The 13,230-nt window shown below is 47.0% G+C and overlaps 1 protein-coding gene across 2 annotated transcripts in view; it reads right to left on the bottom strand.

The window, feature by feature from the left end:
- The window catches only part of NEGR1 (neuronal growth regulator 1), a 488,212-nt gene that overhangs the window by 295,972 nt on the left and 179,010 nt on the right, over positions 1–13,230 (bottom strand). For both annotated transcript variants that reach the window (XM_044301363.1, XM_044301364.1), the window contains exon 2: positions 10,092–10,324. In XM_044301363.1, the coding sequence (XP_044157298.1) occupies positions 10,092–10,324 (233 nt within the window). The remainder of the gene's footprint in view (positions 1–10,091; positions 10,325–13,230) is intronic.

Genomic DNA, 13,230 nt, shown 5'->3' with positions numbered 1-13,230 from the left:
TCCCTTTCTATTTTCAGCTATGGCCTCTCCCCAAGAGCCCAATCAGCTACGGAAAACAGCTACCAAGAGGAAACACCTGGCTTGCTATGACTGCAATACGCCTCTTGATGAGAGCTGCCCTTTCTCCAGGTGTGACAGTTGTCGTTCCACCACTGCTACTGAGCCTTCGATGCAGGACATGTACCAGTGGGCCAAAACTTATGTTGACGATTCCATTCAAGGGGTCGTACGTCTCCTTAATGAGAGGCTACCTGTTCCCTCCCAAGCTCCTATGGAGGTGAGCGGGGGCCCCGATAGGCCTTTACTCCTTTCTGTGGGGTCATCTTCTTCTGAGGAAGAAGAATCGACTTCTGGCTTTTTTCCACCGGAAAAGACTCAGAAGCTTCTGAGGTCCATCAGGTCGGGGGACCATGATGTTGACGTAGGGGAGTCTTCCGATCCCGCCTACCGGACCCAGCGGGTCTTTAGGGCAGATGAGACCCTTCTCTCTGTGATGCGCACAGAGTGGAAAAAGCCGGAAAAAGGCCCAGTCCTTACCAGGAAATTCAAACAAATGTTCCCAATGGCTAAACCCTTAGTGGAATCGTGGGGTTCCATTCCTAAGGTGGACATGGCAATTGCCAAGTTGTCCAGGCGCACTCTGGTTCCTGCAGACGATGGGTCTAGCCTGCAGGACCCTCTAGATAGAAGGACAGAGTGCACCCTTAGACGAGGTTACTCGGCTGCCGCCGCTTCCGCCTCGACTTCCATTGCTGCCACAGAGGTCTCGTCCTTCCTCAGAGCCAGGTTGAATCAGATCCAGACGGATGTCGACCAGAGTGTCTCTCGCGATGATATCCTCGCTGCCTTCAAGTCCGTCAATTTGGCCATGGACTTCCTATGTGACACAGCCCAACTTCAGTTAAAGTTGGCAGCCAAAACAATGGCTTTAGTATCTGCCGCTAGGAGACCTCTGTGGCTGAAACCTTGGAACGCAGATAATGCGTCCAAGTATAACCTCTGTGGGCTCCCCTTTGAACCTGGCCGTCTATTCAGATCTGAATTAGACACCATTATGGAGGGTCTTTCAGATAAAAAGGGGAAGAGTCTCCCCCAACAATCCTTTCGAGGCAGGGGTAGACAAGCCCGCGGGGGCCGGCCAGGACAGCAGGTTGGACGCAGAGATTGGGGGGGGCCGCCTAGAAAATTTTCTAGGCGCTCCCGTAAACCCACCAGGGAGGCAAAACAAACCTCCTGACTATGGGCCTCTCTGAGGCTCTTGGATAAGCCCTGCTATCCCTGTCGTTACACTTCTGGTTTTTCCCGTACCCCTTCTCCACCTCCCTCTAAGGGGGCGTCTTTTATCCAGACTCTTATGGGCCCAAGAAATCCCGCATCCTTGGGTCCAAAATATCGTTGCCATAGGCAATCTAATAGACCTTGTTTTTCTCCCCCCAGGAAGACTCATTGCTACTCGCAGTTTTTTGCCGGCCAGACAAAGAATCTTGGAGGTCTATGTTCAAGACTACCTTTCCAAGGGAACCCTGGAGGAGGTACCGGCAGGGGAGAAGGGTCTAGGGATTTATTCTCCAGTATACCTGGTTCCCAAGAAGACGGGAGATCTTCGGACGATCATAGATTGAATACTTCTCAATCCCTTTTTAAGGAGGACCAGATTCCACACGGAAACTATAAGGTCGGTCAGCCACCTCCTCAGCTCTGGGGAGGTGATGGCCATTCTGGACCTCAAGGCTGGGAAATTTTTCACGATCACGGTCCAGATACTAGGAGTAGGCAGACATCTCCAGTTTGCCGCCCCTCCCTTCGGAATCTCGTCTGCCCCCCTGACCTTCACCAAGGTCATAGTATCGGTAGTGGCAGCATTGAGACTCCAAGATCTGACCATTGTCCCTTACTTGGACATCTGGCCTCTACTTTCCCATCTTCTTCATGTCGCATTTTTTCTTCTGCTCCACCTAGGTTGGATTGTCAACTGGCTGAAGTCGAACGTGAGCCCTTCGACTTCTATCCGTCATCTAGGATTCTTAGTCGACTCTCTGGAGATGTCCCTCCAGTTGACACCAGAAAGAAGAATGCGGATACAGGACCTAGTAAGGGTCCCTTATGTACCACAACGAGTCTCCATATGGACCCTCATGAAGATGGTGGGGCTCGTGTCAGCGACTGTGGATGCAGTCCCTTGAGCTTTATAGCACCTCCGGCCCCTTTAGTCGGAGGTCTTAAACAAACGGAACGGCAGCCCCCTGGGGCTAGATTCCCTGTGCCCCCTATTCAACCAGTCCCAACTTTCCCCCACAGGGTGGTTTTATCTACCACAGGGGAAGTCTATGACCCAACCAGCTTGGCTCATATTGACCATGGACGCGTCCCTAGTAGGCTGGGACGCTCATATAGACGGGTCCCCAGTTCGGGGATCCTGGTCTCCTCAGGAGTGGCATCTTTTTTCAAATCTCCACGAGATGTGTGCTATCCGGCTAGCCCTCCTTCACTTCGCCCCTCAGATTCGGGGCAAAGCAGTGAAAGTCCCGTTAGACAACAGGACTGTCGTGCTTTATATAGACAAGCAGGGAGGCACAAGATTCTTACCCCTTCCGTCTGTGATCGGGGTAATTCTGCGGTGGCCAGAGCTGAACTTATCCCATCTATCCGCCACTCACATCTGAGGCTCCTTCAACGTCATCACGCACCGCCTAAATTGCGGCCTATCGACCATGGAATGGTCACTACATCCGGAGATCTTCAAATAGTTAGTCCTCAGATGGGGGATGCCATAGGAGTATCTCATGGCAACCGAGTTCAACGCCAAGGTACAGAGGCTTTGTTCCCTAGACAGGGAGGACAACCCCCTGGCGATAGGCGCTCTGACAACACCGTGGAGGTTCAGGCTGGCGTACATCTTCCCTCCCCTTTCCATGATTCCGAGGGTATTGATGAAAATCCGTCAGGATCAGGCCTCGGTAATAGCCATCATACCATTTTGGCCCAAGAGATCCTGGTTTTCCCAGCTCATTCAGATGAGTCGGGGACAATATTGGAGACTCCCCCCGGAGCAGACCCTGGTGTCATGGGACACGCATCTCTGCCCAGATCTGCACAGACTCAACCTGACAGCCTGGAGGTTGATCAGTCCCTTCCCAGAGTGGATGGGCTCTCTGAGTCGGTCCTGAGAACTTTATCGCATTCCAGAGCAGAGTCTACTAAAAAGGCCTACTCCCGGATCATGAGGATCTTCACCTCTTGGTGTAGCTCCAACCAGGTGGCGTTTGCAGATCCGCCCCTCGCAGCGATCTTACAGTTCCTTCAGGATGGGATGGACAGAGGTCTCGCCCCATCTACCCTAAAGGTCCAAGTGTTTGCCATCTCGGCCTGTCTTAACAGACCATATTCTCGGGACCCTCTCATCAAGCGCTTCCTTAAAGGAGCGGAAAGATTGAAGCCTACAATACTGAAACCCGTCCCTCAATGGGATTTGTCAGTTGTTCTCAGGGGGCTAGCATCCCCCCCCTTTGAACCCTTGGAGGAGGCAAGTTTTAAATTTTTAACACTTAAGATGGTCTTTCTTCTGGCCATAACTTCGGCCAAAAGAATTTCGGAGCTACAAGCTTTCTCCGCGTTATACCCATATACCATGTTTCTACAGGATAGGGTCCTTTTAAAATTTCTACCTTACTTTAGACCTAAGGTTTCAACCTTTCAGAATATTAATCAGGTAGTCTCTCTACCTGTATTACTCTCTGCCTCCTCCTCTGATGTCCCAGTGCGACATCCACTGGATATATCTAGATGCCTTCAGATCTATGTGGATAGATCCAAAGAATTCAGGTTGGATGAAAATCTCTTTATCCTGTTTGCCGGTAAGTCTAAAGGCCGTAAGGCGTCTAAAACGACTATTAGTCGCTGGGTCAAGGAAGCTATCAGGGAAGCTTTCACCTCTCAATCCTTAGATCCTCCGGAGTTTGTGAGGGCCCATTCTACAAGGGCCGTAGCTACCTCTGTTGCGGAGAGAAGTCTTCTCCCCCTAGAGTTGATCTGTAAGGCAGCTTCCTGGAGCTCTGAATCAACCTTCATCTCCCATTATAGGATTGATGCTAGGGTATCAGAGTTTTCGGCCTTTGGGCAGACAGTTCTTGCTTCTGCCGAGCATGAGGACCCTCCCTAGGGGATTCTTCTTGCTATCTCCCCATCTGTGCTGCTGGTAGGACGTAAGGGAATCGTTAATTTCTAACGATAATTTGTTTTCCCTTAGTCCTAACAGCAGCACACAAATTTCCCGCCCTAAAGCATTTTTTTCTTGTGATATACACGGTGGGCTGGGGGATGAACCCCTCCCTTTAAGGGAGCTGGAGTTCTTTTATTGGTTTATTCTTTGGGCTCATTAAACATTCCGCCGGTCCTACCAGTCCACGGGGGGCAGTTAACCCCATCTGTGCTGCTGTTAGGACTAAGGGAAAACAAATTATCGTTAGAAATTAACGAATGTAGCTGTGTTAAGAATTAAGCAATCACATTCAGAATCCTGTTAAATAGGAGTCAGCATTCACCGGCCATCATTTAAAGTGCCTCTGATTGACCCCAAATAAAGTGCAGCTGCTCTAGTTAGTCTTACCTGAAATTTTCTTAGTCGCATCCCACAGCAAAAGCCATGGTCCACAGAGAGCTTCCAAAGCATCAGAGGGATCTCATTGTTAGAAGTTATCAGTCAGGAGAAAGGGACAAGAGAATTTCCAAGGCATTAGATCTACCATGGAACACAGTGAAGTCATCATCAAGTGGAGAAAATATGGCATAACAGTGACATTACCAAGAACTGGACGTCCCTCCAAAACTGATGAAAAGGCGAGAAGAAAACTGGTCTGGGAGGCGACCAAGAGGCCTACAGCAACATTACAGGAGCTGCAGGAATATCTGGCAAGTCCTGGCTGTGTGGTACATGTGACAACAATCTCCCGTATTCTTCATATGTCTGGGCTATGACGAAAGCCTTTTCTTACCAAGAAAAACATCCAAGCCAGGCTACATTTTGCAAAAACGCACCTGAAGTCTCCCAAAAGCATGTGGGAAAAGGAGTTATGGTCTGATGAAACCAAGGTTGAACTTTTTGGCCATAATTCCAAAAGATATGTTTGATGCAAAAACAACACTGCACATCACCAAAAGAACCCCATCCCCACAGTGAAGCATTGTGGTGGCAGCATCATGCCAAGGGGCTGTTTGTCTTTAGCTGGAACTTGGGCCTTAGTTAAGCTAGAGGGAATTATGAACAGTTCTAAATACCAGTCAATATTGGCACAAAACCTTCAGGCTTCTGCTAGAAAGCTGAACATGAAGAGGAACTTCATCTTTCAGCATGACAACGACCCAAAGCATACATCCAAATCTACATAGGAATGGCTTCACCAGAAGAAGATTACAGTTTTGGAATGGCCCAGCCTGAGCCCATACCTGAATCAGATTGAAAATCTGTTGGGTGATCTGAAGAGGACTGTGCCCAGGTGATGCCCTCGAAATCTGACAGATTTAGAGTGTTTTTGCAAAGTAGAGTGGGCAAATCAAAATGTGCCATGCTGATAGACTCATACCCCAAAAGACTGAGTGCTGTAATACAATCAAAACGTGCTTCAATAAAGTATTAGTTTAAGGGTGTGCACACTTATGCAACCATATTATTTTATTTTTATATTTTTTCTTCCCTCCATCTAAAATAATTCAGTTTGTTTTTTAATTGAGTTGTACAGTTTATAGGTCACATTAAAGGTGGAAAAAGTTCTGAAATGATTTATCTTTGCCTCATTTTTGTACATTACAGAAACCTGACATTTTGACAGGGGTGTGTAGACTTTTTATACCCACTGTATCCATAATATAAAAGGAAATAAAAATCTTTGGGTCACAAAAAAATGGTCCAAAGATTATTTTGGTAGCCAAAGAAACAGAAAAATAGAATTGTTTCCAAGTGTAAAAATGTCTACTCATTCAGATTTTAAATGTGGTCAGTAAAAGGATAAGAACTACAGAATTTCTTTTTCTATATTAAGAGGGAAATTAAACATATTTCTAATAAACTCTGACTCATCCTGACTTCTGATAGGAAGTAATATGCAGAATATAATTTGAATGTAATAGAGTTGATAAAAACCTACAGTATAAAAGCTAACAGTTGAAAAAATGTCAAGTTTGTAATCTTTCTGCTTTAAACCGTTTCCAATAGGAATTTATCATCACAGCACTTGCTAAAAGTTTGTGTTTTTTACTCTGAAATTAACTGCTGTCTAGAATTAAATACTGTGTGTAATGGCGTACGGCATGCTGGGACACAGCGGGACACGGATTTACAACACAACCTACTAGAAAATGGCAGTTCTAAATAGTAACTAGCATTTGGGAGGGATGGAGTTTTGATTTTACCATCTCATTAAAAAGTCTCCACCGTTGCATAACTTCCAGAAACTTCAAAGGCTTGGAATATTCCCGTCAATATATTGCAGTTAATGGTGAAATTAATCAACAAGAGGCTCTGCTGCAAAGAGGAGGGTATATCAATAGCAAAAAAGTAAGCAAAAAAAGCACTCCTATGTGGTCTAGTATAGAGGATCTGTCAGCTCTCCTATGTGGTCTAGTATAGAGGATCTGTCGGCTCTCCTGTGTCATATAGTATAGAGGATCTGTCAGCTCTGCTGTGTGGTGTAGTATAGAGGATCTGTCAGCTCTGCTGTGTGGTGTAGTATAGAGGATCTGTCAGCTCTGCTGTGTGGTGTAGTATAGAGGATCTGTCAGCTCTCCTGTGTGGTGTAGTATAGAGGATCTGTCAGCTCTCCTATGTGGTCTAGTATAGAGGATCTGTCAGCTCTCCTATGTGGTGTAGTATAGAGGATCTGTCAGCTCTCCTGTGTGGTGTAGTATAGAGGATCTGTCAGCTCTCCTGTGTGGTGTAGTATAGAGGATCTGTCAGCTCTCCTATGTGGTCTAGTATAGAGGATCTGTCAGCTCTCCTGTGTGGTGTAGTATAGAGGATCTGTCGGCTCTCCTGTGTGGTGTAGTATAGAGGATCTGTCAGCTCTGCTGTGTGGTGTAGTATAGAGGATCTGTCAGCTCTGCTGTGTGGTGTAGTATAGAGGATCTGTCGGCTCTCCTGTGTGGTGTAGCATAGAGGATCTGTCAGCTCTCCTGTGTGGTGTAGTATAGAGGATCTGTCAGCTCTCCTGTGTGGTGTAGTATAGAGGATCTGTCAGCTCTCCTGTGTGGTCTAGTATAGAGGATCTGTCAGCTCTCCTGTGTGGTGTAGTATAGAGGATCTGTCGGCTCTCCTGTGTGGTGTAGTATAGAGGATCTGTCAGCTCTCCTGTGTGGTGTAGTATAGAGGATCTGTCAGCTCTCCTGTGTGGTGTAGTATAGAGGATCTGTCAGCTCTCCTATGTGGTCTAGTATAGAGGATCTGTCAGCTCTCCTATGTGGTCTAGTATAGAGGATCTGTCGGCTCTCCTGTGTGGTGTAGTATAGAGGATCTGTCAGCTCTCCTGTGTGGTGTAGTATAGAGGATCTGTCAGCTCTCCTGTGTGGTGTAGTATAGAGGATCTGTCAGCTCTCCTGTGTGGTGTAGTATAGAGGATCTGTCAGCTCTCCTGTGTGGTGTAATATAGAGGATCTGTCAGCTCTCCTGTGCGGTGTAGTATAGAGGATCTGTCGGCTCCCCTGTGCGGTGCAGTATAGAGGATCTGTCAGCTCTCCTGTGCGGTGTAGTATAGAGAATCTGTCGGCTCTCCTGTGTGGTGTAGTATAGAGGATCTGTTGGCTCTCCTGTGTGGTGTAGTATAGAGGATCTGTCGGCTCTCCTATGTGGTGTGGTATAGAGGATCTGTCAGCTCTCCTGTGTGGTGTAGTATAGAGGATCTGTCAGCTCTCCTGTGTGGTGTAGTATAGAGGATCTGTCGGCTCTCCTGTGTGGTGTAGTATAGAGGATCTGTCAGCTCTCCTGTGTGGTGTAGTATAGAGGATCTGTCGGCTCTCCTGTGTGGCGTAGTATAGAGGATCTGTCGGCTCTCCTGTGTGGTGTAGTATAGAGGATCTGTCAGCTCTCCTGTGTGGTGTAGTATAGAGGATCTGTCAGCTCTCCTGTGTGGTGTAGTATAGAGGATCTGTCAGCTCTCCTGTGCGGTGTAGTATAGAGGATCTGTCCGCTCTCCTGTGTGGTGTAGTATAGAGGATCTGTCAGCTCTGATGTGTGGTGTAGTATAGAGGATCTGTCAGCTCTGCTGTGTGGTGTAGTATAGAGGATCTGTCAGCTCTCCTGTGTGGTGTAGTATAGAGGATCTGTTGGCTCTCCTGTGTGGTGTAGTATAGAGGATCTGTGGGCTCTCTTGTGTTGTGTAGTATAGAGGATCTGTCAGCTCTCCTGTGTGGTGTAGTATAGAGGATCTGTCAGCTCTCCTGTGTGGTGTAGTATAGCGGATCTGTCAGCTCTCCTGTGTGGTGTAGTATAGAGGATCTGTCAGCTCTCCTGTGTGGTGTAGTATAGAGGATCTGTCAGCTCTCCTGTGTGGTGTAGTATAGAGGATCTGTCGGCTCTCCTGTGTGGTGTAGTATAGAGGATCTGTCAGCTCTCCTGTGTGGTGTAGTATAGAGGATCTGTCAGCTCTCCAATGTGGTGTAGTATAGAGGATCTGTCAGCTCTCCTGTGTGGTGTAGTATAGAGGATCTGTCGGCTCTCCTGTGTGGTGTAGTATAGAGGATCTGTCAGCTCTCCTGTGTGGTGTAGTATAGAGGATCTGTCGGCTCTCCTGTGTGGTGTAGTATAGAGGATCTGTCGGCTCTCCTGTGTGGTGTAGTATAGAGGATCTGTCAGCTCCCCTGTGTAGTGTAGTATAGAGGATCTGTTAGCTCTCATGTGTGGTGTAGTATAGAGGATCTGTCAGCTCTCCTGTGTGGTGTAGTATAGAGGATCTGTCAGCTCTCCTGTGTGGTGTAGTATAGAGGATCTGTCAGCTCTGCTGTGTGGTGTAGTATAGAGGATCTGTCAGCTCTCCTGTGTGGTGTAGTATAAAGGATCTGTCAGCTCTCCTGTGTGGTGTAGTATAGAGGATCTGTCAGCTCTGCTGTGTGGTGTAGTATAGAGGATCTGTCGGCTCTCCTGTGCGGTGTAGTATAGAGGATCTGTCAGCTCTCCTGTGTGGTGTAGTATAGAGGAGCTGTCAGCTCTGCTGTGTGGTGTAGTATAGAGGATCTGTCAGCTCTCCTGTGTGGTGTAGTATAAAGGATCTGTCAGCTCTCCTGTGTGGTGTAGTATAGAGGATCTGTCGGCTCTCCTGTGTGGTGTAGTATAGAGGATCTGTCAGCTCTCCTGTGTGGTGTAGTATAGAGGAGCTGTCAGCTCTCCTGTGTGGTGTAGTATAGAGGATCTGTCAGCTCTCCTGTGTGGTGTAGTATAGAGGATCTGTCAGCTCTCCTGTGTGGTGTAGTATAGAGGATCTGTCAGCTCTGCTGTGTGGTGTAGTATAGAGGATCTGTCAGCTCTCCTGTGTGGTGTAGTATAGAGGATCTGTCAGCTCTCCTGTGTGGTGTAGTATAGAGGATCTGTCAGCTCTCCTGTGTGGTGTAGTATAGAGGATCTGTCGGCTGTCCTGTGTGGTGTAGTATAGAGGATCTGTCAGCTCTCCTGTGTGGTGTAGTATAGAGGATCTGTCAGCTCTCCTGTGTGGTGTAGTATAGAGGATCTGTCAGCTCTCCTGTGTGGTGTAGTATAGAGGATCTGTCGGCTGTCCTGTGTGGTGTAGTATAGAGGATCTGTCAGCTCTCCTGTGTGGTGTAGTATAGAGGATCTGTCAGCTCTCCTGTGTGGTGTAGTATAGAGGATCTGTCAGCTCTCCTGTGTGGTGTAGTATAGAGGATCTGTCGGCTCTCCTGTGTGGTGTAGTATAGAGGATCTGTCAGCTCTCCTGTGTGGTGTAGTATAGAGGATCTGTCAGCTCTCCTGTGTGGTGTACTGGTTCTGCAGGTTAACCATTCACAGTCACTCATAGAACAGATTCTATTTTGCTGCATCTGCACTTTACATAACTTTGCATTCAATCGTACAATATAATATATGCATTTCTTACCCTGGACTGTGAGATGAAAATTCTTTGACCTAGGACTATGTTCAGTCTGTACTGTGCAGATATACAGCCCGTCATCAAAAATGTCCACCTTCTGTATCCGCAGACTGTACTCCTTTTTGTTTGTTGTTGCTATTGAAACTCTGGGGTCCACGGACCACTTGTCATTCCCCGCAAAAATAATACTGGAGCGATTCAACCAGGCTCCCTTTGATGGCCCTTCTTCCAAGAAGCACCTAGAGATATTAAGAGAGGACAAAAACATAGACTTAACAAATCGTGCAGTGTAAGATGAAGAATCTGCAGAGTTAGAAACGGGATTACAAAGTCTCCAATGAGAACATCTAAGAGATATACCATAGAAAAACCTCCTATTTAAAGGTTAAAAAAATCTGCAAGTAGGGCCCATTATTAAAAATGAGAAGTCTGGAAAACATATATTTTAAAGGAATTTTAAAGGGTTAGTATGGCAACTTCAAAATACGTGGTTATCCCCAGAAAATTATATATCACCTATTTCCAGGATAGGCGATAAATATCAGATGAAATGTTAAAAACGGAGCGTCCCCGAGTCCCTTACCTCAAACACTTGGTAGTGTGGATATTGGTACACCGCTCCATTTACCTCCATGGGCCTAAAGGTTCATTGTGTACAACAGCCCCATAGAACTGAATGGCATTGCGGGCTGACAGTGCCCTACTACTCCATTTAAAGGAGACTATGGACCCTCTGTTCTCTGGAATAGGATGTCCAGCAGTTAGACCCCCCAGCGATCCAGTATTTATCCATCTATCCAGAAGGGAGGTAATGGATTTTTTGTGGGATAAATCCTTTAACAAGAAGTTGCTCCAGAGAGCAGCGGGTTGTCACAGTGGTCACAGTCGGGTAGGTGCGGACGGGCACATGTTACCCAAGAGGCTCCGCAACCTTCGGCACTCCAGCGGTTGTGAAACTTCAATTCCCACTATGCTCCATTCATTTCTATGAGAGTTCTGAGAAGAGCAGAGGAAGTATGCATGCTGGGAGTTGTAGTTTTACAACAGCTGAGGTGCTGGAGGTTGGCACCCCTGTAACAGAGCTAATGGACAAAGGTTACAAATGTCATGCAAAGTTTTCCAGAACCATCTATAGCCGACTGATGTATAGTAAGGATAATGTGAATTTTCTGTGTCTGGTTGTGAATTATTGGGATTACTTCACAGGAGCAATTTCAATGACAATAATATATTAGGGAATTTTTTTTATAAATAGAAAGTCTGGTTTAGAAAGCCCACCTTATAAAATAGCCTATTAGGAAATTCAAAAGTAAATGGGGTACCTAATTAGTGGGATGTCACCATTTATTGGCTAGTGGAGGACCCAGCATGCCCATTCATTTGTATGGGATTTGTGCAATACTTCATTTACCCTTTGGGGGCAGTGCAAGAGAGCTGCACACTTGCTGCCAGATCCCTCCACAGATTACAGCTGACTGTAGCTGGGTGTCCTTGCACCTTATTGTCACAAAAAGGGATATATTCTGAAAAGTATCTTTAAAGGGGTTCTGGAGTTTGTTTTAACTGATGATCTATCCTCTGGATAGGTCATCAGCATCTGAACGTCGGGGGTCTGACACCCGAGACCCCCGCCGGTCAGCTGTTTGAGAAGGCAGTGGCGCTCCAGAAGCGCCCAGGCCTTCTCACTGTTTAGCGCTGGCCCAGTGACGTCACGACTAGTATCAACTAGCCTGGGCGGGGCTTAACTCTGTTCACTTGAATGGAGCTTAGCCACGCTAGTGGCGTCGCTACAGGGGGCGAGGGGGGCAATTGTCCCCCTATGTTATTCTTTGCCCCCCCAGGTGCCCCCAACTGATTCCCCAAAGCAGCTGCTCTGCCCAATGGTCGGTGAATACTAATGAGCGCTTCCATTATGGAAGCGCTCATTAGTACTGAAGGACCAGGAAGCGGTGAACTCTATGTACTTACCGCTTCCTGGTCCTCTGTGACCTCACGCTGTGCATGCCAGTTCAGAGCACAGTCGACTGAGGAGAAAGAAAATTGCAGGCGGCGTCAAGGAGCAGGAGAGGTAAGTGGTTTTGTGTTTTATAAAAAATGAGGCTGCTGGGGGCATAATAGGGGCTAATGAGAGGCATAATGGGGGATAATTAGAGACATAATGGGGCTAATTAGAGACATAATGGGGGCTAATTAGACTATTAGAGGCATAATGGGGCTAACGAGGCATATGGGGGCTAATGAGGCATATGGGGGCTAATAAGATGCATAATGGGGGCTAATGAGAGGCATCATGGGGGCTAATTAGAGACACAATAGGGGCTAATTAGACTATTAGAGGCATAATGGGGCTAATGAGGCATATGGGAGTTAATGAGGCATATGGGAGCTAATGAGGTATATGGGGACTAATGAGGCATATGAGCGCTAATAAGAAGCATAATAGGGGCTAATGAGAGGCATAATGGGGGCTAATGAGAGACATAATGGGGGCTAATGAGGCATATGGGAGCTAATTAGGCATATGGGGGCTAATAAGAGGCATACTGTGGGCTAATGAGGCATAATGGCTTATAATGGGGCTAATGAGGCATTAGGGCTGATATGGGGGCTAATGAGAGGCATAATGAGGGCTAATGAGGCATTAGGGCTGATATGGGGGCTAATGAGAGGAATGGGGGCTGATATGGGAGTGATGAGAGGCATAATGAGGGCTAATGAGGCATATGGGGGCTAATGAGAGGCATAATGGGGGCTAATGAGGCATAAGGGCTGATATGGGGGCTAATGAGAGGCATGGGGGCTGATATGGGAGTGATGAGAGGCATAATGAGGGCTAATGAGAGGTATAATAACAGTGTCATCCACAGATGCCCCCATAACAGTGTGTCTTCTACAGATCCGCCATAACACTGCGCCTGCGCACTGACGAGAGACAGAAAGAAGGGGAAAGAATCCGCGGAAGCAAGCAGAGGACGGCACAGCAGACGACTGAATAGCTTCTTTTGTAAGTAAATTGTTTTATTATAAATGTATCCCTGCATACCGCAACTCTCTCGTATTTTGTAATCTTATTTATATATACCTGTTTTGTTTTTGCCCCCCCATTTTTGACTGTGGTATCTTTGTGCCCCCCCTATACATTGTT

Source organism: Bufo gargarizans, chromosome 7 (genome assembly GCF_014858855.1).
Source record: "Bufo gargarizans isolate SCDJY-AF-19 chromosome 7, ASM1485885v1, whole genome shotgun sequence".
Taxonomy (NCBI): Eukaryota; Metazoa; Chordata; class Amphibia; order Anura; family Bufonidae; genus Bufo; species Bufo gargarizans.
The sequence above is the reverse complement of the archived record's forward strand: the minus strand, read 5'-3'. Positions and strand labels throughout refer to the sequence as shown.